The 24,532-nt window shown below is 38.6% G+C and overlaps 1 protein-coding gene across 17 annotated transcripts in view; it reads left to right on the top strand.

Moving 5' to 3' along the window:
- Ptk2 (protein tyrosine kinase 2) overlaps positions 1 to 24,532 on the top strand; it is a 212,388-nt gene that overhangs the window by 40,683 nt on the left and 147,173 nt on the right. For 7 of the 17 annotated variants that reach the window (XR_012909540.1, XR_012909539.1, XR_012909538.1 and 4 more), the window contains exon 3: positions 12,827 to 13,053. Coding sequence is in view for 11 of the 17 variants with exons in the window: in XM_075959490.1 (XP_075815605.1) it covers positions 12,859 to 13,053 (195 nt within the window). In the remaining 6 variants the exon portion in view is untranslated. Of the gene's footprint in view, positions 1 to 4,225; positions 4,538 to 12,826; positions 13,054 to 24,532 lie in introns of those variants that run through there. The other 10 variants (XM_075959482.1, XM_075959480.1, XM_075959483.1 and 7 more) reach the window with 3 other exon arrangements.

Below are 24,532 nucleotides of genomic sequence, written 5' to 3'. Positions count from 1 at the left end.
TCTGATGTGTTTCTGGGTAAGACTAACAAAGCCGCTACAACATTATAAGAAATGTGGCAGCCAATTTCTTTCTTTATTTTTTTAAAAGATTGATTGATTTATTGATTTATTTATCTATTTATTATACAGTGTTCTGTCTGTATGTTTGCCTGCATGCCGGAAGAGGGCATCAGAGCTTATTATAGGTGGGTATGAGCTACCATGTGGTTGCTAAGAATTGAACTCAGGACCTCTGGAGGAGCAGGCAATGCTCTTAACCTCTGAGTCATCTCTCCAGCCCATGGCAACCAATTTCTTATTTTTATAACATATTTTTTGACATTTATAAGCAATTCATTTGTTAAAAAGTTTACTTTGGGCTAGAGAGATGGTGCAGTGGTTAAGAACACATACTGTTTTTGTAGACCTGAGTTTAGTTCCCAGCACCTATATCATATGGCTCACAACTGTCCATAACTCTACCTCCAGGGGATCTGTTATCTTCTGGTGTGTGTGAAAACCTGCACACAATTAAAAATAATGAATCTTTAAAAAATAGTTCATTCCCAGTGACTTGCAGGCCAGGGTGGACATTTGTGCACAGCACTTGGAAGGTTCTAGAGTTACCTTTCTGCATACTGATCTTGCTCATAGCATTTGTTTATTAGCCTGATGTGTTTTCATTCTGATTTTGCAGTTGGTACTTCAGCAGTGGGAGTTTAGAAGAAATATTAGAGCACTGTTCCTGTGGTTTATTGTATAGCTGGGATATTGACAATCTGCATCTTTTCCTCTATGTTGCTTTTTCTCTTTCACATTCACTCTGTAACTGTTAAGCCTCTGACTAGAGGGACCTGAAGGTGACATGGTATCCAGGATGGAGACAGGATGTATCATTACTGTATGTATATATATATATATATCTTTTCTGTGGTCTGGGAGAGAAAACACAAATTTCTTCTGCCATCATCTTGTTGCCTGGTTTCCACACTTCTGTGGTAGCTACTATTGTAAGATGCTGGAGATTGTGCTAGAATAGACACTTTTGCCTTCTGTCACAGAGTTTACATGTAGTGGGGGCAGCTAGGCAGTAAACGATGTATAAGTAAACTATGTGAGGAAATGCAGTAGGAAAGTAGATAGGTCATATAGTTTCAGATGTAGTGCTCAGGACACTTTGAGTAGGCACCATTAGAGCAACCCTTGACAGGGAAGGGGCATGACTGTAATAACTGAGGAAATATTCCACATGGAGAGACAGCAGGAAGGTCAATGCAGTGGTTGCGCTAAGGAGAACAACGAATAAGTGTGAGATGAGGGTATAGACAAGAGTATTACACAGGGTTTTGCAGACTCTGCTAAGTATGTTGGTGCCTATCTTGGGAAAATTAGGGAATTATTGATGAGATTCAAACAGAGGAGTGAATGACATGCTTGCTTTTTTGAGAGCATCAGCAGCTGCTGGGTTTAAGTTATAACCCAAGGAAGCAAGTTGGAGGCTGTAGCTATAATCTTGCAGGAGCTTTGGCCAGAATGTGGACAGTAGCCATTGAGAAGTACATAGACACTGATGTTCTGAAGGTAGTGAATAAGAGTTTCTGACAGATCACTTTGAAGCAAGAAGGCAGGAGTGACTAGGGATGAGAGTTTGGGGTTTCTACACATAGTACTTTCTTTCTTGTAAATTTTAGTTGAATGTGTTTACTTGTGAAGTAGTACTTATTAGAGTTGCATTTAATATGCTAATACTAAATATTTAATTGGAACATCACAGAATTTTTAATGGATTCTGATCCTTTAGATTTCTCTATGGTCTATATCTGTTCTTTTAAAAAGATGTTACTTGGTTAGGACACCCCCCCCCACACACACACACATACAGGGTTTCACCGTGTAGCCTTGGCTGCGCTGAAACTCACTTTGTAGACCAGGATATTCTTGAACTCACAGATATCTGCATCTCTCTGCCTCCCAAGTGCTGAGATTAAAGGGTGTGCTACCACTGCCTGGTGTGGGTTATGGATTTAAAAACATACTTTGTTTTTAATATTTAACAAGTACCATACAAAAGTAATTATATGCTTCCCCACCCTACCTCCCACCCCTGGCAAGCTGCTTGACCCCTTTGAATCCTCAAAATGAGGAAGTTATCTCTTTGGAATTGTCTCATAGACTAAGGCTTTTATTTCAACTATAACTATAGGTTTTTGTTTGTTTTTTGATACAGGATATTTCTGTGTAGACCAAGCTGATCTCAAACTCAGATTCTTCTGCCTCTGCCTCCTGAGTATTGGGATTATAGGTTTATAGCTCTATGCCTATCTATAACTACAGTTTTTAGAAAAGGTTCAGGTAGTCCTTTTGATTGCTGTTGGCACCCTCCCCCTCCTTTCCAGCTATCATCTGGCGCCGTGGCTTCTCAGTGGGTCAGTGGTCCTTTCTTCCTATTCCCTTCTCTTAGGATTGTACTTGTCTCCTCTACCACCAGTGCCTTAGCTCCAGCCCCTCTTTATTCTGCTCTGGGAGTCCTGAGCCAGTTATTAAATTGGGCTAAAAAATGATTCCTGGTTAGGTGGGTGGTGGCTCAGAGTCCTTGGATCACAGCTGAGCATGAGGACCCTCCCTCCTGGCAGGGCCTTGCCTCTAGTGTCCTTGTTCTCATGGTGGAAGCTGTGCAGTAGTGGTGCTTTAGCTCAGTAGGTGTCTTGAACAGTTAGGAGTAGCTGGTGGTGGTGGTGGTGGTGGTGGTGCTGGTGCTGGTGGTGGTGGTGGTGGTGGTGCTGGTGGTGGTGGTGGTGCTGGTTTCTGAAAGTTATGAGTTTCCAGTATACTCACCCTTGGCTTGGATGACTTTTGGTGCAGCTTTTTGGTGATTGCTCATGTTCAGCTCTAAGGCATGCTTATGTGATGAGGCAGAACTTAGTATGCTTGCTTTTTCTAGGATGGCAATAGTCCTCCATGACCCTGCCTCCTCTGTAGTGGCCTAGGATATCCTTTTTGGTCTGATGGCTCTGTTTGCTAGCTTCTTCTGTTCTTCCAGCCTGCTTGCAATGTTTTTCTGCAGTTCTTTCTTCTTAGTATTGCCTAGGATCATAGTTCATGCCTGGGAATAATGTGTTTTCAGGGGGGCTCAGGAATGGCCGCTGGAGCTCTGGCAGCTCTTAGACTCTGAGTGGAGCTCAGGGTCAAGAACATCTATTATCACAGGTAGAAGGAAACTGTCTTGGACATTGCTGGGTACAAACATGCTTATTGTTTTAAGTATTTGTTCAGCTCCTATTTTCAGAAGTTAATAAATTAATAGAAAAACTTTGGACATTTACATGTAAGGCCAGTGCTTGAGTTCGGCTTAGTTTGTGGGGTTGTGTGACTAAAGGGTCATTTACATACTAGACAAGCTAGAACTGTGGAGCTTCAATGTGTAGTACATATACTTTAAGGGCAACTTCTTACCTGCTGTCCTTATGCTCACATGGAATGTATTTAGATAGCTTAATTTTGTCATGATCTTGACTCTCAGTCTGAATCGAAAAAGCAAGTAGTTTTGCGATTTTAAAAAGTTGCTGATGCGGATTGTAAAAGTAGTTCCTGTCTTACTCAGGTATGAGTTAGTTTTCATCTTTTGAGGCTAAAAAAAGAAATCATATTTGAAGCCAGAAAAAGGAATCTTGTATCCCTCATTATTCTTTAAGCATATTTTAAAATAAGTTGACTACCTTAAATTCTAGTTTATGTTTTTTAGATAGTCCATACATATTTATAAGTATATTGAGAGAATATCAATGAAGGAAAATTTTACCTTTGAGGTATTTGGGCTCATATGGGTTGCCTCCACATTTGATTTTTGCTTTGAGCATAATATTTTTTCAAAACTTATTTTATCAAGTTAATTATTTTTAGTTTAAGACTAGAATTAGGCTGGTAAAGTGCCAAAGGCATGATTCTGAAGACAGGAATTGCTTAGGAACTATCTATGGACAGTTGATCTGGGTCAGACTGGATTTGCAGCTTACTCAGTTTTAAGAGTCCACTGTCATTTTGTAAACAGAAGTCTGCCAGATGAAGTGAACAGAAGGGCGGGATTAGCATATTCATAAGGTGCTGGCTCCAGGACTTCTTTTCTCCTCCCCTTTCTCCCTCTCCCTCTCCCTGAATGAATCTAGAAACACAGACCCATAGGGTCGCATGACTAGCTGGTTTTATTCTGTTCAGTGGCTTAATCTGGCCAGGATGGTCTGTGTTTCAGATTGCGGAAGAAGATTCGGTAACTGAGAGGCCACCGTGGAGCTGCTGGAAACTGTTACAGAAGGAGCACCTCTCAAACCGTGCTTCAGGCTCTGAAAAGGAGCACAGGGAAAGCTTACTTAGTCTTGCTTTGGATCCAAGCAAATGCTGTCGGAGCGATGAACTGGGACTTTGTGTGCGGACTCCTGGCTTGATCTTGATAGGATTGGGTGTATGTTGTTGGAGCGGGCAGGCCAAGAGGCCCTGAGACCTACAGGTGCTGTCTGTATGGAGAAAAGCGGCTGTAGTCCATTTCCAGTGTGTTGGGCTAAAGGTATAACAACTTAAAGATCTGTTTAGTGTGTGCTTATGTCAGTTCATGCTTTTGTACTAAAAACCAGCAAGATAATAGTTCTTTTAGAACTTAGAGTTACAATTACATTTGAGGAAAAAAAAAGATGTGGTATAGGTTTACAGCTGGTGCATAAAACCAGTTAGGCGACTTTGCAAGTAGAAAATGAAACGTTTGTATGGAAATAATCTTAAGCTATCTAAATCATTTTTCTGTGCTTGTCCTGTGTGCCATTTATTTTTGCCTTTTCATTTTACTCAGGACACTTATCTCTTCTGCGCCATAGAGGCTTTTAAAGAACAAAATGATTAGTTTTAACTATAGGATAAGAGGAGAAAAGGGTATTGTGGGCTTAGTTGTTTTAAAGTGGATTTCCTTTATTGTCTATATGCCTTGTATATTTAGCTTGAAGCTCTTGTTATTTTGAGAATATTACCACAGGTCAAAAATACTGTGAGTGAAGAATTTTCTACTTCAGTGTGAGAATTTGTTTTTATGCAGAAATATAAATATGAAGTAGGGCATCTTCATTCCAGCATTCAAGGTAGCATTTAGAAAGCATAGTTAAGTTAAAGAAGCTGTAAAAATTTGTGCATAACTCAAGACAGACAAATTCAACTAGAAATTGTTTTGCTTAGCATAGTGGTGAATATTTAAACCATTAACATACTTAATGATTTCATAAAAATATTGTCACTATGTGAAGAGTGTCTTTAGGTACTGTGTTAATCTATTTAGGAAGGCTTTCAAAAGGAGGAACCTACACTTGGGCAAGAGCTGCACTTTGATGAATGAATTACAGGCTTATTTAGTTTAATTTTTAGGCTAAAGATATTAATATTAGTATCTCTAGATTAGGATGTGTTAGGATCACACTTCAGTTTTCCAGATTGTTTTTCATTGGTTGAGTTGTCTCTATTACTTATTAGTTCCTTTTTAGGCTTTTGCACCAAAGCTTGCAATATTTGAACTGTTTTAGTATCTGAATAAAGTCCTTATCACTTTTATCATACATAGGTACACTGAGTAAAGACTTCATCCAGTTAAATTGAAGCTCTCAAATTTTAAAGGACATTGACCTCTTACTGCTGTAGTTTTGTGGCATGAGGACTATGTAATGCAAATGAGCATAATTGAGGCAGAGCTCAGCCTTTCTGAAGCACTTGTAGGTTGTGTCCAGAATGCTATCTCTATAATATGATGGTGCTGAGCATCAGTAGTAAAGCCCTCCAGACTGTAGCTAGCCAAGAGCTAAAGACCTAGACCAATGGGATGTTAGCAACTGGATTTTCTACTTAAATACCTACATTGGCCTTAGAAATGAGAACTTTTAACAGAAAAGAAATAGTAGTGTTTTGGCTCACCACAAAGAAATTGATCAAAGCAACATGCTTTTCAAGTATTTGCAGACTAATTAGAGAAATACAAATAGCTGATTTTTTAATTAAAATGTACCTTTTGGTAGATGACAGACTGGATGAGGGGAGCAGAGCTTTTAAAGCAGTGGATGGGAAATGGGACACATCAAGGGGCACAGTGGGCCCCATCTCTACGTGCAGCGCCAACAGCCTTCTCCTCTCTTGGATAGTCTGGTGGCTCCAGTGGAGGAGCTTGTCACCTTGTCCTCTTCAATTGAGCATATGCTTTTGCAGTGATTGTCCAGTGCAGCTGTCTTTAAATTTCCTCTCTGACTGCTTGTTTTACTTTCTCTCCTGAGACACCGGTCCTCATTCATGTTAATACTGTTCATAAGAACAACGATGCTAGTTGTTAGTAATTAGCTGACTCGGTTATTGCAAGTGTGACAGTTAAAGTATGTAGACAAAGTTAAAACCTCAGAGCCAAAGAATATACAAATCTCAGCCTGCAAATGGACATTCTAAACCGTGTATTTGTTTCAACTAGTCACATTAACCTCAAAACACATAGCAGTGTCCTAGTTTTAAAAAGACATAAGATTCTTACCAGGACAGGCTAAAAATAGTAGAACAGACCTATATTTGTATACTTTGAAGTGGATATTCAAGGTACCCTTACTTAATACTTGGGGGTCTATTCTTTAATAGTTAGTATATTGTTTAATTTGGTGTGAAGAATCACCCAAGAAGATTATGTTTAAAAATATTTAAGAAAGGTATGTACCCACATTGTGATTTTCTAGGCATAATTAAGAATACTAAGAGAAAATATTCTCAGAACATTTGGTTGCAAAGTGTTGGGTTGGGAAAACTCTACTTCTGGGGTTTTCTAATTATCAGTTATACATTGTTCCATCATTTTGGAAAAAAAAAGACTGCAAATATCATAGTGATGGTTTGGTCTTTAGGAAAAAGTATGTTTTCTAGTTTCTTTAAGTTTTCCCCTCTTCTGACTTATGCAGTTGAAGTCACACTTACTCTGCATTCAAATTTTAAATTTTATCTGTTTATCCATCTATCCATCTGTGCAGTACATCTTCCCTTCTCTGTTATACTAAAATGGCAGTGCTTCTTGGGACTCTTAGCTGTCCTGAATCTTCCCCATCTTAGTATACATTGGGCTCCCATGCACTTATTCATGCTTTAGATCCAGAATGCTTCTTTGACTTTCCCTTCCATGCACAATAAGTTCATAATTTTATTCTGATTGTTCTATATACAGTGTATGTCTTGAGTTAATCAATTTATGTCTCTGTTATGTCTGATCTTGCTGTGTCCATACATGTTTGTTCATCCTTCACATACCTGTTGGAATAGTTTTGTGAAAACAGAAATCTGATATTTTCATGATGTTTTTCAGTGACTTACTAGATTTGGATCAAGCACCACATTCTTACTGTGCCCCACAGATCTCACTTTATCCTTTCTCTCTTGTATTCTCCATCTCCGAGCTATTGTCTTGCTCATTAGCAGTGTAATCACTTTGGTTTTGCACATTGGGAAAGCTCCCTCTCAGACCTTCTGTATATGCTAATGCCACCGTTAGAACCGCTCTTCCATTTGGTGACTCCCCTAGTCCTATTTACTATAAGGATACCCCTTAAATGAGTTCTCATCCCTCAACCTAGCCAGATCCTCTCCAGGGTTCCTACCAGAGCCTGTACTTCTTTGGCACATTATATACTGTGATAAGTCATTTCACAGTTACCTTGTCTGATTTCTGTCTCCTTTAGTAGACTTAACATCCTCTGGGATAATGTGAGATTTTTTTTCTGCCCAGTAAATACTAGGCAAAAAGGGTGTTATTTTAGTATTTGTTAATGTATTCTGTATAGAATAAGTTCTATTTTAAGGGCTCTTCAAAAGCTAACATACCTTTGCTTATATTATATTGTATTTGGATGAACCTAGTTTTAATACTCGTCAAATTGACTGCTCTAATTTTGCTGTATTTGTGTATGGTTTTCTTCTGAAAATAAAAGTGTATGTGTAGAATTTAGCATAGCAGCCTGTAGAGTTGGTAGCTGATGGATGTATGCATGTATATGGCATGGCTTTGTTCTTCAGCTACTGCCAGTTCTTTTATACTTATCTGAGTATTTCACTAAATATTTCTCATGATTCTTTTCTACTTTACCTTTGTTAGCATTTTCTCTCTTTTTTTTTTTTGTGTGTGTGTGGGGGGGGTTCAAGACAGGGTTTCTCTGTGTTAAGAGCCCATGTTGTCCTGGAACTCACAGATACCCACCTGCCTCTGCCTCACAAGTGCTGGGATTAAAGGTGTGTGTGACTACTGCCTCGCAGCATTTTCTAAAAAAAAAACATTTTTTATTTTATTTTGTGTGTGAATGTTTTGTCTGCATGTATGTGTCTGAGGCACATGTATGCCTGGTGCCCTTGAAGTGCCAGGTCTTAGATCTCCTGGAACTAGTGTTACAGACAGTTGTGAGGCTCCATGTGGGTGCTGGGAATTGAACTTTTGTTCTCTGGAAGAACAGAAAGTTCAAGAGTAGATTGTGCTTTTAACTCTGAGCTATCCATCTCTGCAGCCCAAAAGGTAGCATTTTTGAGAGAGCTGTGCCTCTTGTAACATGTAAACTTTGTTCCTCAGGTACTAAATGTCATGTGTGAGCTGAACTTGTACATGCACATGAGTTCATGTGTATGGCTTCATTCATTTCTCATAAAGGTCTCTGAGATAGGAGTTCATAAGTATTCCAGTTTTGCAGAAGAGATTTTTAAGGCACTGAAGCCAAATAACTTGGCAATGGTTACTTAGGTCACAGAAAGCAGAGTCAGGTTCTGACCTGTGGGGATCTGACTCAGGTGTGAATGTTAATCATCATACTATGCATGCCTAAATGGGAAGATTATAAGATCCTAATGGAATTGTTAACCTTGTCTAATGTTTGCATGTTAAGAACATGTCTTCTGCCTTCAAGTATTTTCTCCTAAATTCATCAATCATTTTACAAGTTGCTGAATGTACTTGTCAATATTTGGCTGATGCTAAGGAGTAAAAAGGCACAGATTTCTACTCCCTGAATTGATAGAAGATATGAAACGTTACATCTGGGTTGGGGTCTGAAACAGTCTGAAGTACCTTGTTAGGTAGGCCCATCTGAGAGGATTTTTATTCTAGGTAGAGAAGGAAAAGGTGGAGAAGGAAATGCCCAACAGATTGCATGACAAAGAGTCTTGATGGGATGGCAGTGTGTCCTGGAAGAGAGTGCCAGAACTCTGGCTTTTCCCCTGACTTTCTCACTTGTCTGGCATGAGATGAAATAATCTAAGGTGCAGATCAATTCTAATAAAGTTTTCCTTAAAAATAGCTTAATGAGAAGAGTAGTCCTCCCCTAGGAAACATGGCTGTGTCCTCTCTGGTGTGTTAAGCAGTGAATATTGCCTCTTATGTTTTAACAGGAAGACTATTGTGCCCTCCCCCCTCTTTTCTGTTGTGAACATTACAGCAGCCCCTCACCATAATATTGTAGTGGGCATTAGTATGTCTTCATCACATTCTTTTCCCCTGGCTCATTATCAGTATTTGTTTTTACTGTGGAGAAGTGGTAGGAGGAAGTGTCTTTGTTTGATTTCAGGAAGAAAGTGTTTAGTGTTAAATATGTTAGCTATAGTTTTGTCTGTATTTGAAATTATTAGTATTATTAATTAATTGAAAATAGTTTTCTTTTAGTTCTTAATTCATAAGGCTCTTTTATTTATAGTAAGAAAGATATTAAATTCTGTCAATTTTTTTCTTTTTTTTGTTTTCCTTTTTTCCGTTTATTTATTTATTAAAGATTTCTGTCTCTTCCCCCCCACCGCCTCCCATTTCCCTCCCCCTCCCCCAATCAAGTTCCCCTCCCTTGTCAGCCCGTAGAGCTATCAGGGTTCCCTGCCCTGTGGGAAGTCCAAGGACCACCCACCTCCATCCAGATCTAGTTCTTGAACATATGAATTTTTAAAAGAACAATGTGATCTGTTATGGTGTTTGAAAAATATGTTTTTGATGGTGTTAAGGATTGAAACCATGTCATGCAGGTGCTAGACTAATGCTGAAGCAGTGAGTTGTATGCCCCAGTCTGATATATATTAAGTTTTCAGGGTTAAGTCAACTCTGGTGGTTGAATTAGACTGCCCCTCCCCCCGACTCAATATTTGAATGCTTAGTTTCAAGTTGATGGACTGTTGGGAAAGATTAGGAGATGTGGACTTGTTGGAGTATATGTTCCATTATTGGAGGAATAGGCTTTGAAATTTCAGCAGCACATGCCAGGCTCAGTGTCTTTTTCTCTGTCTGCTGCCTGTGGATCAGGATATAATGCTCTGAGCTATTTTTTCAGCACTATACCTGCTACCATGCCCCCCCCCCCCATCATGATAATAGACTAACTCTGAACCTGCAGCAAGCATCTAATAAAGTGCTTTCTCTTTTAAGAGTTACCTTGTTCATGGTGTCTTTTCACAGCAATAGAACAGTGACTAAGAATGGGGTTGGTATAAGAAGTGGCGTATTGCTGTGACAAGCTTGATCATGTTGTTTGGAGAAATATGAAAAACTTTGGACTAGAAAGAATATTGGGACTTTGGACTAGAAAAGTTAATGATGGAAGTCACAAAATAAGCCCACACCAGTTCAGAATTATGAATAATAAAAGGATTATTTTTTTAAGGGAAGAACTTACAGATCACTGTCCTAGATAACAGTCCTCTGCATGAACAGGAACAGAGTCTAGCAGCTGGAAGCTGGAGCTGGAAGCAAGAGACCAGGAACACTTTTATACCTGCTTTTACGGTATAAGAGATCACATCCAAGTAGGCTGGTATCTTAAAGGCTATTGGCTGAAGGAGCAGAATGTGCTCCCACAGCAAAAAGTGGTTGAATCAATAAACAGGACTTACTGGGTCATCCTAATAGGAACATGGAAGACAGTGGTGCTGAGGATGATGTGGCCTATAGGGGCCTAGATCAAGGGGTTTCAGAGGGGAAGAATATTAGTAAGTGGGCAATCACAAGACCATTCTTGTGATGTTTTGGTAAAGAATGTGACTGCTTTCTGCCTTTGTTTAAAAAGAAACTGCTAGAGACTTACTTGAAGAATGTTGGATTAATGGTGTTGACAAAAGAGATTTCAAGATAGCTTAGCATTGATAGTGTCACTTGATTACTTGATTACTAGTGATCGATCACTCTTATGCAGATCTATAATGGAAAAAAAAACAGGATCACTTGAACTCTGTGGCTGTTATGAACAATATTGTCTCAAACATTCATGGCCAAGTATTTATTTGGATATGTGTTTTTAGTTTCTTGGAAGTACTCTTAGTGGTGGAATTTTCGGGGGTCATATAGTGGTTCTGTTTAGCCATTTGAGGACCTGCTAGATGGCTTTTATGTTGATTGTGCTGTTTTACATTCCTGCTACTTGAAGCATAAGGGTTCCTGTTTTCTATATTCTTGCCAACAGAGGTAGTTATCTTTTCTGAAAAGTAAATTTCTCACAACTTAAAGAGTTTCTAAAATATTAATGGTGTTGATTCTACTTCCTGTGATGTTTATGGCATATATACTTTTATGTTTGTTGTCTACTTTTTAAATTGAAACTTTTTAAATATATCACTTTTTTCCTTCCCCATCCTCATTCCAACCCTTCTCCTACTTCTGTTCTTTCTCAGATTGATGGCCTCTTTCTTATTATTATTACATATATACATACACACATGCATACATGCTTAAGTATATAAATATAATTTGCTGGGTCTGTTTTGTGATATATATATATATATATATAGTGATATATGTAAAATTTGGGGGGTGACTGTTTTATATTAGATTACCTATTAGGGGCCTCATCTCTGGGAGAGGTTACATTTCCCCTACTCAGCAATCACCAAAATCACCAATTGCTGTAGTTTTTTGTTTATGGGTGGGATCCTCAAAAACAGATACATCTACAACATAGTTTCTACACCTATGGCCCAGGGAACATTTAGAAGAGGGGACAGAAAGACTGTAAGAACCAGAGGTACAGGAAGTCATTTTCAGTTAAAAATGATAGGGAAGCTATACCATTTTTTTGAACAATATGGCTACAGGTGTTTGTGTACACGGAAATGCAGAGACCAGAGCAGGGTATCAGGTGCCTTTCACTATTGATTGACACCTTATTGTCTTGAGAGAGGTTATCTTACTGAATCAGAAGCTGACCCTTTGGCCAGCCAGTGAGCACTGAAGATCTGCACATCTCTGCTTCTCAGTGCTAGGCCTATAGGCATATGTAGCTGTGCCCAGCTTGTTACTTGGGTGTTGGGGATTTGAACTCGGGTACTAATGACTTTAGAGCAAGTGCTCTAAACTATCTACTTAGCTCTACCTTGTTTTACTGTTTTTAGTTGCCCATATTTAGAATGTATAAAGCTTCGAGTTTTATTTGAAGTAAAGAAAAAAAACTTTGAAGTAAATTCTTGAAAGTAGGCAGCAGATTGGCACCTTTGCCTTTGTAGTGATGTATTCTTACAAATGAAAAGTAGATTTAAAGAAAGGAAGGGGTATTAACATTATCTTATTTCAATTAAGCCAATGAAGTTTTGACATTGTTAGATAGGAATCAGGTCCTTTAACATATTTTTTATTTTTTTAAAGCTGGCATTTAAGGTTGTTCTCTTATATCAGGCCCTGGGTGTAGAGAGCGCAGTGATTTTGTGGGGTTGCTAAGTTCCTATTCAACTTAAGTACTTTGTGCATGGAATATAGAATGGAGACTAGAAGAAAGTGTTGGTGACATAATTGTCAGATTGTAATTGCTACTCATGTACACTGAAAAATCTTATTTCATTTTTTTTCCCTCAACAGAATATGACAGATACCTAGCATCTAGCAAAACAATGGCAGCTGCTTATCTTGACCCAAACTTGAATCATACACCAAGTTCAAGTTCTAAGACTCACCTGAGTACTGGCATGGAACGGTCCCCTGGTGCAATGGAGCGAGTATTAAAGGTCTTTCATTACTTTGAAAGTAGTAGTGAGCCAACCACCTGGGCCAGTATTATCAGGCATGGAGATGCTACTGATGTCAGGGTAAGTATGTCTTTTTCATGACATTTTAAAGTAGTTATGTTTCAGTGGCATACGACCTCCTTCCCCACAAAAAAAAAAGATGAAATAGTTTTTATTTAATGTCTTAGTACTTCCCATGTTACAGAGACATTAACCTTTTCTTATGCACCCAAGGGCTAGGGATAGAGGTGGTCAGTGTTAGAGCATTTGCCTAATAGTGCAAGGCCTTGGGTTTGCTTCCCCAGCACTTGGCAGGGAGGACATGGCTAATATATGACTACTGTTTTCTTAGGATAATAGTCACGAAATCACATTTTAATCATGTACTGCAATTTACTTGTTTTCCCAGTTAATTATTTTAGCCTTTGGAAAGGTACAAAGAACCAATGCAATTAAGATAACTTCTGATCTAGTAAAATAAAATCATTTTTCTAGGTGTTGTTAACTTAGGCATGCTCCCATATCTTCAGGTAGAGTAATTTCCTTAAAAAAAAAAAAAAACCATTGATTATATGATGTTTTTAAACACTGTGTTATGTTTTAAGAATCTAAAAGGTCTATATTAGCCAGCTTTGTATCACTGTAATGAAATTTCTGAATCAGTTAAGGTTGATTTTGGCTCCTATTTTGAGATTCTAGTAATGAAAGTAGTCCTGTTGCTTTCAGCTTTCTGGCAAGGCCACATAACATAGTAGGAGCTACCTGGTGCAAACTGCTCCATCTCTGAGTCAGGAAGAAGAGACTTTAGCCCCCCTCAAGGATATTCTAGCTATCTATAGATCTCTTATTAGTCCCACCTCCTAGAAGTATCCCTAACCATACTAGAAGGCAGTAACCATAGCAAAGCCTCTTTAGAAGCTTTTGCCTTTATAGCATAAAATCTGTAGGGTAGAGATGTGGCAAAGTGTAGAATACTCCCCTGCAGGCTGTCTGGGTGCTGGGAAGCTTAAAGGTGGGCCCACCAACCCAAATGGAGAAGCTAGTACTGCAAAGGTCCCCAGGTTTGTAAGGGGAGCTAGTACTTCAGACTTAGGAGGAGACAGACAAGGCAAAGGGGAGAATGTTTCTGAAAGTTAGGTATAAACAGGTAGTATAAGGATTTCAGAAAAATGGAGTTGGTGTGGGTTCCCAGGAGGCATTTACTATGGTGAGGTATTGAAGAAGCATTCAGCTTCTCAGCTCTCCTTTTATTTGTATTCAGTCTTAGAGACAGACATTTTTAATGGCAAGGTTTGCTTAGAAAATCTTCTCCTTTTTTCTTTTTAACCATAATCAGTTAATTTAGATTACTTTTCTGTTTTATTCAAATACATTGATAGATTTGATTTAAAGCTAAATTCTTTTGTCAGTTATACTTTTCCGTTACCTCTGTAAAATCACTGTATTGATGGACTATGTAGATGGATTAATTATTAAAAGGAGTATGTGGGAAGTACTCAATTCAGGGATATGGAGTTGAAGTAGTCTTCTCTATCTTGAAGACCATTTTCAGATTTTTGTGTAGCACCTCAGTATGATGAAGCCTCTTGTCTCCTGGTGGTATGATCTGATCTTTGAGAGGGGTACATGGGCATTTGCTGTATGTATGAGTGCCCAAATGTTAACTGAGGTTAAGTATAAGCTATGTTTCCAACCATGATTGTTGTATACTCTGATACTCTATGTTTTGTTCAGACTTAAACAACTCAGGAGCCCTGTTAGCAGATAGCATATACATTTTTTAAATATTTTTTTATTGATATTTATTGAGCTCTACATTTTTTTCTGCTCCCCTCCTTTCCTCCCCCCTCCCCCCTTCAACCCTCTCTCAAGGTCCCAATTCTCCCAATTTACTCAGGAGATCTTGTCTTTTTATACTTTCTACTTCCCATATCGAATAAATCTATGTAAGTCTCTCTTAGTGTCCGCATTGTTGTCTAAGTTCTCTGGAATTGTGGTTTGTAGGCTGGCTTTCTTTGCTTTGTGTTTAAAGATCACCTATAAGTGAGTATGTGTGATAATTGTCTTTTCTGTGTCTGGGTTACCTCACTCAAAATAATGTTTTCAAGTTCCATCCATTTTCCTGCAAAATTCAAGCTGTCATTACTTTTCTCTGCTGTGTAGTACTCCATCGTGTTAATGTACTACATTTTTCTTATCCATTCTTCGATCGAGGGGCATTTCGGTTGTTTCCAGGTTCTCGCTATGACAAACAAAGCTACTATGAACATAATTGAGCACATGTCCTTGTGGCACGATTGAGTAGCCTTTGGATATATACCCAAAAGTGCTATTACTGAGTCTTGAGGAAGGTTGTTTCCTAATTTTCTGAGAAATTGCCACACTGACATCAAAAGGGGTTGTACCAGCTTTCAGTCCCACCAGCAATGCAGAAATGTTCCCTTTTCCCCACAACCTCTCCAGCATAAGTTGTCATAAGTGCTTTTGATCTTGGTCATTCTTACAGATGTAAGATGGAATCTCAGAGTTGTTTTGATTTGCGTTTCTCTGATGACTAAGGATGCTGAACGTTTCCTTAAGTGTCTTTCAGCCATTTTAGATTTCTGTGTTGAGAGTTCTCTGTTTAGGTCTGTACTCCATTTTTTAAATTTGATTTTGTGTTCTTTTGGTGACCAATTTCTTGAGTTCTTTGTATATTTTGGAGATCAGACCTCTGTCTGATGTGGGGTTAGTGAAGATCTTTTCCCATTTTGTAGGCTGTCATTTTGTCTTGTTGGCCATGTCCTTTGCTTTACAGAAGCTTTTTAGTTTTAGGAGGTCCCATTTACTAATTGTTTCTCTCAGTGTCTGCGCTGCTGGGGTTATATTTAGGAAGTAGTCTCCTGTGCCAATGCATTCAAGTGTACTTCTCACTTTCTCTTCTATAAGGTTCAGTGTGGCTGGCTTTATGTTGAGGTCTTTGATCCATTTGGACTTGAATTTTGTACATGGTGATAGATAGGGGTCTATTTTCATTCTTCTACATGTTGATATCCAGTTATGCCAGCACCACTTGTTAAATATGCTTTCTTTTTCCATTTGATATTTTGCTTTTTTATCAAATATCAGGTGTTTGAAGATGTGTAGATTGATATCCGTGTCTTCTATTTGGTTCCACTGGTCCTCCTGTCTGTTCTTATGCCAGTACCAGGCTATTTTCAGTACTGTAGCTTTGTAGTAGAGTTTGAAGTCAGGGATTGTGATGCCTACAGAAGTTCTTTTATTGTACAGGGTTATTTTGGCTATCCTGGGATTTTCCTTTTCCAAATGAAGTTGAGTACCGTTCTTTCGAGGTCTTTGAAGAATTTTGCAGGGATTTTGATGGACATTGCATTGAAATTGTAGATTGCTTTCGGTAAGATTGCCATTTTTACTATATTAATTCTGCCTACCCAAGAGCAAGGGAGGTCTTTCCACTTTCTGGTGTCTTCAATTTCTTTCTTCAAAGATTTAAAGTTCTTGTCATACAAGTCTTCCACTTGTTTAGTTAGAGTTACTCTGAGATATTTTATTTTATTCTATTTGTGGCTATTGTGAAGGGTGTTGATTTCTCTGATTTTTTTTCCCCAGCCCTTTTATCATCTGTGTACGGGAAGGCTACTGATTTTTTGAGTTAATCTTGTATCCTGCTACATGGCTGAAAGTGTTTACGAGTTGTAGAAGTTCTTTGGTAGAATTTTGGAGATCACTTATGTAAACTATCATATCATCAGCAAATAGTGAGAGTTTGATTTCTTCTTTTCCAATTTGTATCCCCTTGGTCGCTCTTTGGTGTCTTATTTGCTCTAGCTAGGACCTCAAGAACTATATTGAAAAGGTATGGAGAGAGTGGACAACCTTGTCTTGTTCTTGATTTTAGTGGAATTGCTGGAAGTTTCTCTCCATTTAGTTTGATGTTGGCTGTTGGCTTACTGTAGATTGCCTTAATTATGTTTAGGTATGTTTCTTGTATCCCTGCTCTCTCCAAGACCTTTATCATGAAGGGATGTTGTATCTTGTCAAATGCTTTTTCAGCATCTAATGAGATGATCATGTGGTTTTTATTTTTCAGCTTGTTTATATGGTGGATTACGTTGATAGATTTTCGTATGTTGAACCATCCCTGCATCTGTGGGATGAAGCCTACTTGGTCATGGTGGATGATGGTTCTGATGTTCTTGGATTCGATTTGCTAGTATTTTATTTAGTATTTTTGCATCAATGTTCATGAGTGTGATTGGTCTGTAATCTCTTTCTTAGTATTGTCTTCCTGTGGTTTGTGTATCAGTGTTAATTGTAGCCTTATAAAAAGAGTTTGGCAATGTTCCCTCTGTTTCTGTTGTGTGGAATTATTTGAGGAGTATTGGTATTAGTTCTTTGAAAGTCTTGTAGAATTCTGAGCTGAAACTATCTGGTCCTGGGCTTTTTGTGGTTGGGAGACTTTTGATGACTGTTTTTATTTCTTTAGCAGTTATAGGTCTGTTTAATTTGCTTATTGGTCTTGATTTAATTTTGGTAAGTGATATTTATCCAGACAGTTGTCCATTTCCTTTAAGTTTTCCAAGTTTTATGGAGTACAGGTTTTCAAAATATGACCTGATCCTCTGTATTTCCTCTGTGTCTGTTGTTATGTACTCCTTTTTATTTCTGATTTTGTTAATTTGGATATTCTCTCTCTGCCTTTTGGTTAGTTTGGATAAAGGTTTGTCTGTTTTGTTGATTTTCTCGAAGAACCAACTCTTTGTCTCATTGATTCTTTGTATTATTTTCTTTGTTTCTATTTTGTTGATTTCAGCTCTCAATTTGATTATTTCCTGCCGACTAATTCTCTTGGGTGAGTTTGCTTCTTTTTATTCTAAAGTTTTCAAATGTTCTGTTAATTCACTAGTGTGGGATTTTTCCAGCTTCTTTATGTAGGCATTTAGTGCTATGAACTTTCCTCTTAACACTGCTTTCATTGTGTCCCATAAATTTGGGTATGTTGTGTGGTCATTTTCATTGAATTTTAGGAAGTCTTTAATTTCCCCCTTTATTTCTTCTTTGACCCATTGATGATTCAGGTGAGCCTTGTTTAATTTTCATGTGTTCGTGGGCTTTCTGGAATTGGTATTGCTGTTGACTTCTAGTTTTAAAGCATGGTGATATGATAAGGTTATTCCATTTTTTTTGTATTTGTTGAGTTTTTTTTTTTTTTGTTACTATGTGGTCAATTTTTGAGAAGGTTCCATGAGGTGCTGAGAAGTTATATTCTTTTCTATTTGGATGGAATATTTTATGGATGTCAGTTAAGTCTATTTGAGTCATAACATCTGTTAGTTTTCTTATTTCTCTGTTCATTTTTTGTCTGATTGACCTCTCCTGTGGTGAGAGGGGAGTGTTGATGTCTCCCACTATTATTGTGTGGGGTTTAATGTATGATTTAAGCTTTAGAAGTGTTTCTTTCACATATGAGAGTGCCCTTGTGTTTGGGCATAGATGTTCAGTATTGAAATTTCCTCTTGATGGATTTTTCCTTTGACTAATATGAAATGACCTTCTCTGTCTCTTTTGACTGATTTTAGCTTGAAGTCTATTTTGTTAGATATTAGGATAGCTACACCCGCTTGTTTCTTAGGTCCATTTGATTGGTATACTTTTTCCAACCCTTTACTCTGAGACAGTTTCTGTCTTTGAGGTTGAGATGTGTTCTTGTATGCAGAAGAAGGATGGATTCTGTTTTCATTTACAGTCTTTTGGCCTGTGTTTTTTTTATAGGTGAGTTGAGTCCATTTACATTAACGGATATTAATGACCAGTGATTGCTATCTCCTGTTAATTTAGTTTTCATCGTTAGTGGTGTTAATTTGTGCATTTTTTTTCCCCCTTCGGGATTTGCTGTTATGAGAGAGATCATCAACTGTGTTTTTGATGGTGTAGCCATCTTCTTTGGGTTGGAGTTTTTCTTCTAGTATTTTTTTTTAAAGATTTATTTATTTATTTATTTATTTATTTATTTGTTTATTTATTTATTTATACAGTATCCTGCCTATAAGCAAGAAGAGGGCACCACATCTCAGTATAGGTGGTTATGAGCCACCATGTGGTTGCTGGGAATTGAATTAAGGACCTCTGAAAGAGCAGTCAGTGCTCTTACTCACTGATCCGTCTCTCCAGCCCCCCTTTCTAGTATTTTGTGTAGGTCTGGGTTTGTGGCTAGGTATTGGTGAAATCTAGAGTTGTCATGGAATATCTTGTTTTGTCCTTCTATGGTAGCTGACAGTTTTCCTGGGTATAGTAGTCTGGGCTGGCATCCATGGTCTCTTAATGTCTGCATAACACTTGACCACGACCTTCTGGCTTTCATTGTCTCCAATGAGAAGTCAGTATAATTCTGATAGGTCTACCTTTATATGTTACTTGGACCTTTTCCTTTGCAGTTCTTAATATTTTCTCTTTACTCTGTATATTTAGTGTTTTGATTGTTATATGGTGAGAGGACTTTTTATTTTGGATCCAGTCTATTTGGTGTTCTGTAAGCTTCTTGTATCTTCATAGGCATATCTTTCTTTAGGTTAGGAAAGTTTTCTTCTATAATTTTGTTAAATAAATTTCTGTGCCTTTGAGTTGAACTTCTTGTATACCTATTATTCTAAGATTTGGTCTGTTCATGGTGTCCTATATTTTCTGGATATTCTGGGTTAAGCTTTTGTTAGATTTAATGGTTTCTTTAACTGATGAGTCTATTTCCTCTATTGTATCTTCAGCGCTTGAGATTCTCTCTTCCATCTCTTGTATTCTGCTGTTCATGCTTGCATTTGTGGTTCCTGATCTTTTTCTCATGATTTCTGTTCCTATAATTCCTTTGGCTTGTGTTTTCTTTATTCTTTCTATTTCAATTTTCAAGTCCTGAATATTTTCTTTCATCTGTTTGATTTCCTTTTCTTGCTTTTCTTTAAGTGATTTCCTTATGCCTTCCAATTTTTTGTTTGTGTTTTCTTACATTTCTTTAAGGGAATTTCTCATTTCATCTTTACGAATTTCAAAAATTCTCTTGAAATTATTTTTAGATCATTTTCTTCTGGTTCATCCATGTTTGGTTGTTCAGGTCTTGCTGTTGTAGGGTCTTTAAGTTTTACTGGTATTGTATTGCTCTTTGTGGTGTAGCATGTGATCTTACCTTTTCTGTTCATCTTTTCCTCTAATAGATGTGGTTGGGGCTGTCTGAGATTCTGTTGAATAATCTTCTATGTGCAGTGAATCCAAAGCTCAGATGGTTGTTCCTCGTGGTACAGTCAGTGTTACAGTTCTAGTTACCCCGTTGGTTACTTGGTGTTCTTGGAGATAGCTCAGCGCTCCTGTGCTTTGCTATGCTCCCTTGCAGTTTGCTGTCTCAGGCCTACTTTGGCCTAGGTTTCTGGCTTTGCCCTGTTTCTGTAAATCCTGGTCTGGCTTCCCTTCTGCAGAAGTCCCTGCCTTGGAGTTGGACCTGTTCTGGTAGAGATCTCTGACTCCATCCATATCTGGTCGCTGGCTCAGTCCTGATCCGCCAGTGTCCCTGGATTGGGTTGGCTCCTGGGGACTGGATTTGCTTCTGGCTTCTGCTCCCGGCGGAGATTGTTAGCTCTCTGTCCTAGGTAGCTGGTTCTGTCTGACTACGGTTCTGCAATACAGGCATTCTTGGAAGAATTTTTATGTGGTAAGATGAGTATGAACAAAGTGAGCCCAGAAAAGACTTGTTACTCTAGTCTCTTTTGTACCTGTCTTAAGTATTCACAATTTCTTAATTTTTTTAATGTGCATTGGCGTTTTGTCCACATTCATATCTGTGTGAGGGAGTCAGATACCTTGGAACTGTTGGTACAGATAGTTGTGAGCTGCCATGTGAGTGCTGGGAATGGAATATGGTTCTTCTGTAAGAGCAGCCAATGCTCTTAAGCACCGAGCCACCTTTCCAGCTCTGAGTCTTTACATTTTCTTAAGGGTTTAGTCATGATCTTGCTCTACTCTTACCTCCTCTTGGTTTAAATTTCCATCCATAATTCTGCTGACTGTACTTTCCTTCATAGTACTTTGATTTTTGTGCTTTCTGTATAGTCATGCTGCCCACAAACGAAAAAGACAAAAAGCAGATAGAAAAGGATATGTCAGCCCTGGATGGAGTTTTTGTTGGTGCCATTTTCCCCAGTAGCAAGTGTGCTCCTCATTTCTTTGTGCCACCTTTCAATAATTCTTAAGATATTTCAGACTTTTTTTTTGTTTTATATGTTGTGATGATTTCTGTTGATTTGTGATGTGTACTGAGAGATCCCATGGAGACATTGCATCTGGCTTGAATTCCAAAGTGTTAGCACCTTTGCTTTAAACTACTTTTTGTGACTGTTGTCTTTTGTTTGAAGTGTTTATTTCTTATCTGAGTCCTTACTGAAGGACCCTAAGCCTTAAACAATAAATAACTTAATTATGAGAGGACCTAGAAAACCAGGAGGTCTCATGGCTGGGAATTGCTTAGGCAAATGGTTCCTTCAAACAACTCCAGATAAGAGGCTTTTTTCCTTTTTTTATGATTTATTTATTTATTTATTATGTGTGCAGTGTTTTGCCTGCATGTATTCATGCAGAACAGAAAAGGGCAGTATATCTCATTATAGATGGCTGCGAGCCACCATGTGGTTTCCGGGAGTTGATCTCAGGACCCTGGAAGAGCAGCCAGTGCTATTAACCTCTGAGCCATCTCTCCAGGCCAAAAATCCTGCCCTTCCCTCTCTGCCCGCCCTCCTACCCTGACAAGGTTTCTCCCTGTAGTTTTTAAGCCTATCTTGGAAGATCTATAGATCGGGCTGGCCTTGAACTCACAGGGATCCATCTACCTCTGTCTCTTGAGATTAAAGGCAGGCATCACCACTGCTGGGCTAGATAAAAGGTTTTGATATGTGGAAAATGCTTACTACAGGAGTAAATTAGGTAACAATAAAAAAAAACATTTTACAAAGCCAAGGACCATCAGTTTACTAGATGCTGATTCCCCTGCTGTGTTGTGATGGTGGCGGGGCTGCTTCCCGCCACCTGCCTAGCTTTACCCAAAATAATTACACAGAAACTGTATTCTTTTTTTTTTTTTTTTAATTTTTCGAGACAAGGTTTCTCCGTAGTTTTTGGTTCCTGTCCTGGAACTAGCTCTTGTAGACCAGGCTGGCCTCGAACTCACAGAGATCCGCCTGCCTCTGCCTCCCGAGTGCAGGGATTAAAGGTGTGCGCCATCGCCGCCTGGCTTGAAACTGTATTCTTTTAAACACTGCTTGGCCCATTAGTTTTAACCTCTTATTGGCTAGCTCTTACATATTGATCTAACCCATTTCTAATATTCTGTGTAGCACCACGAGCTGGCTTACCAGGAAAGATCTTAACCTGCGTCTGTCTGGAGTGGGAGAATCATGGTGACTGCCTGACTTGGCTTCTTCCTCCCAGCATTCTGTTCTGTTTACTCCGCCTACCTAATTTTCTGTCCTATCAAAGGGCCAAGGCAGTTTCTTTATTTAACCAATGAAAACAACTAAAAACAGAAGACTCTCCCCCATCACTGCTGTTTTTGCTAAACCTAAATTCATCCTAGAGTGATCCTTTTTCTTCCATGGACCCACACAAAATAGACAACATTTGGTGCCTTTGGTGGAAGAATTAGGGTCACTCTAGCATGGATTTTGGGCTTTTGTGAATCAGAGGACAATCAGTTCACTAGAAGCTGATTGACCCTGCTGCTTTAGCTAAAATCTAAAAATTTTCCATTTACCCATGCAAAACAGAATACTGACAGATGTTTATTTAAATTGTTTTGGGGATCTACAAATCATACCTGTATAAGAAAGCAAAATAAATAAGTTACATGTATGTGCTGACTCCTTCACCTTAGTCACATACCACCTCTTTTCTCTAGGCTCCCTGTTCCTTGAGATGTAGTATTGTTGAAATTATGCTAGTCATCAGTGGTCTCCAGAGATACAAGTGAAATGAAGACTTGGATTTCTCATTTATAATCTAAAGCTAGAAATGCTTAACCTTTGTGACGAAGGCACATGGAAAGCCAAGACAGTACAAAAATTAGACGTCTAGAGTTAGACAATGCTATGGTTTAATTACAAAGGAAAACCCTAGGAGTCAAAGTCTTTTTCCAGTTAACACAAGAGTGCTACAACAATGATGTGGTTTATTGTTAATAAGGAGAAAATTCGAGCATTCTGGATAGAAGCTCAAACCAATAATAATATTCCCTTAAGACAAAGTCCTATCCAGATCTTGTGAAGGTTGAGAGAGGAGAAGCCACTTTAGAACAGTTTTCAAGTAGCAGAGGTTGGTTCATGAAGTTTAAGAAAAGCAAAATCTCTGTTAGAAGAGTTAGTGAAGCAGCAAGTGCTGACCTAGAAGCTACAGTGCAGTATCCAGAAGACCTAGCTAGGTTGCTAGGCTAACCAAGACTTTTTAATGTAAATGAAACCGCTTTTTAGTAGAAGATGCCATCTAGGACTTTTCATGGGTAGTGGGGAAGAGCCAATGTCTGGCTTCAAAATTCAAACAACAGGGCTAAAGAGGTGCTTCACTGTTAAAGAGAGTTTGCTATTCTTCAGAAGATTTCAGCTTCTGGGATTCCAATGTCCTGTTCTGGCCTTCATGGCCACTTGCACATACACATCCCTAAGCTCACACAATATGCATAACTAAAAATAAAATAAACTCAAATAACAGGGCTAAACAGATGGCCTAAAGGTTAAGAGTGTACAGCTCTAGCCAAAAGACTATTGGTTCACAGTCACATTTAACTCTAGCTAATGAATCCAGCTCCATCTTTTGGCTTGTGCAGGTACCTGCACTTCTAGAGGACTTTGCTAGGACAAGGAATCATCACTATTGTCTAAGCAAAAGGGGGCTTCTTTTCTTTATGCCCAAGATTACTTTGGCCATTCTATGCCTGTGCAGAGCTGAGCCTCTCTGACAGGCTTCCTTCCTTTCTAGTTTTTGGTTGAAAAGAAAGTGAGCTGTTATGTTGACCTACAAACCTCCTTCTTTAGCTTCCTGGTGTTGTGGGCAAGTCGGGTGAAGTATACCAGACCTTTGAATCCAAAGTGAAGCCTGGTGAGAAAACACTGTTTAGCCATTGAGTATTGTTCTGCCACAGTGAAAGCACATTAAACTTGTAAGTGATGCATAGAACTTTTGTAAATCCATAGATCACATTTGGGATTCAGTATGCTTCACGAGCCACTTGTGAATGGCTGGTATTATTTGAACCTGTAATTATAAATAAGTAAATTTGTGTGGTTTGCCAAATGGTGTTTATAGTTAGCTGAACACTAATTAATTAATATTGTCTGCCTATTGGTGGAAAGGGTAGCATTAGATCATAGGATTTGCTGACCTCTTTAAAATTAACATTCCTGTTAGCATGGGAAACACTCCAGTGGTGCGGATGTGTATGCGGGGGGGGGGGGGGTTGGGTGTAGGGCATAGGCGTAAGTTCTATTAGCAGAGTTGTGCTGTGTAAAAAAATGATGGAACCAGAGAGAAGGGTTCT

Source organism: Microtus pennsylvanicus, chromosome 2 (assembly GCF_037038515.1).
Source record: "Microtus pennsylvanicus isolate mMicPen1 chromosome 2, mMicPen1.hap1, whole genome shotgun sequence".
Classification (NCBI taxonomy): domain Eukaryota; kingdom Metazoa; phylum Chordata; class Mammalia; order Rodentia; family Cricetidae; genus Microtus; species Microtus pennsylvanicus.
This window is presented reverse-complemented; position numbering and strand designations above follow the sequence as displayed.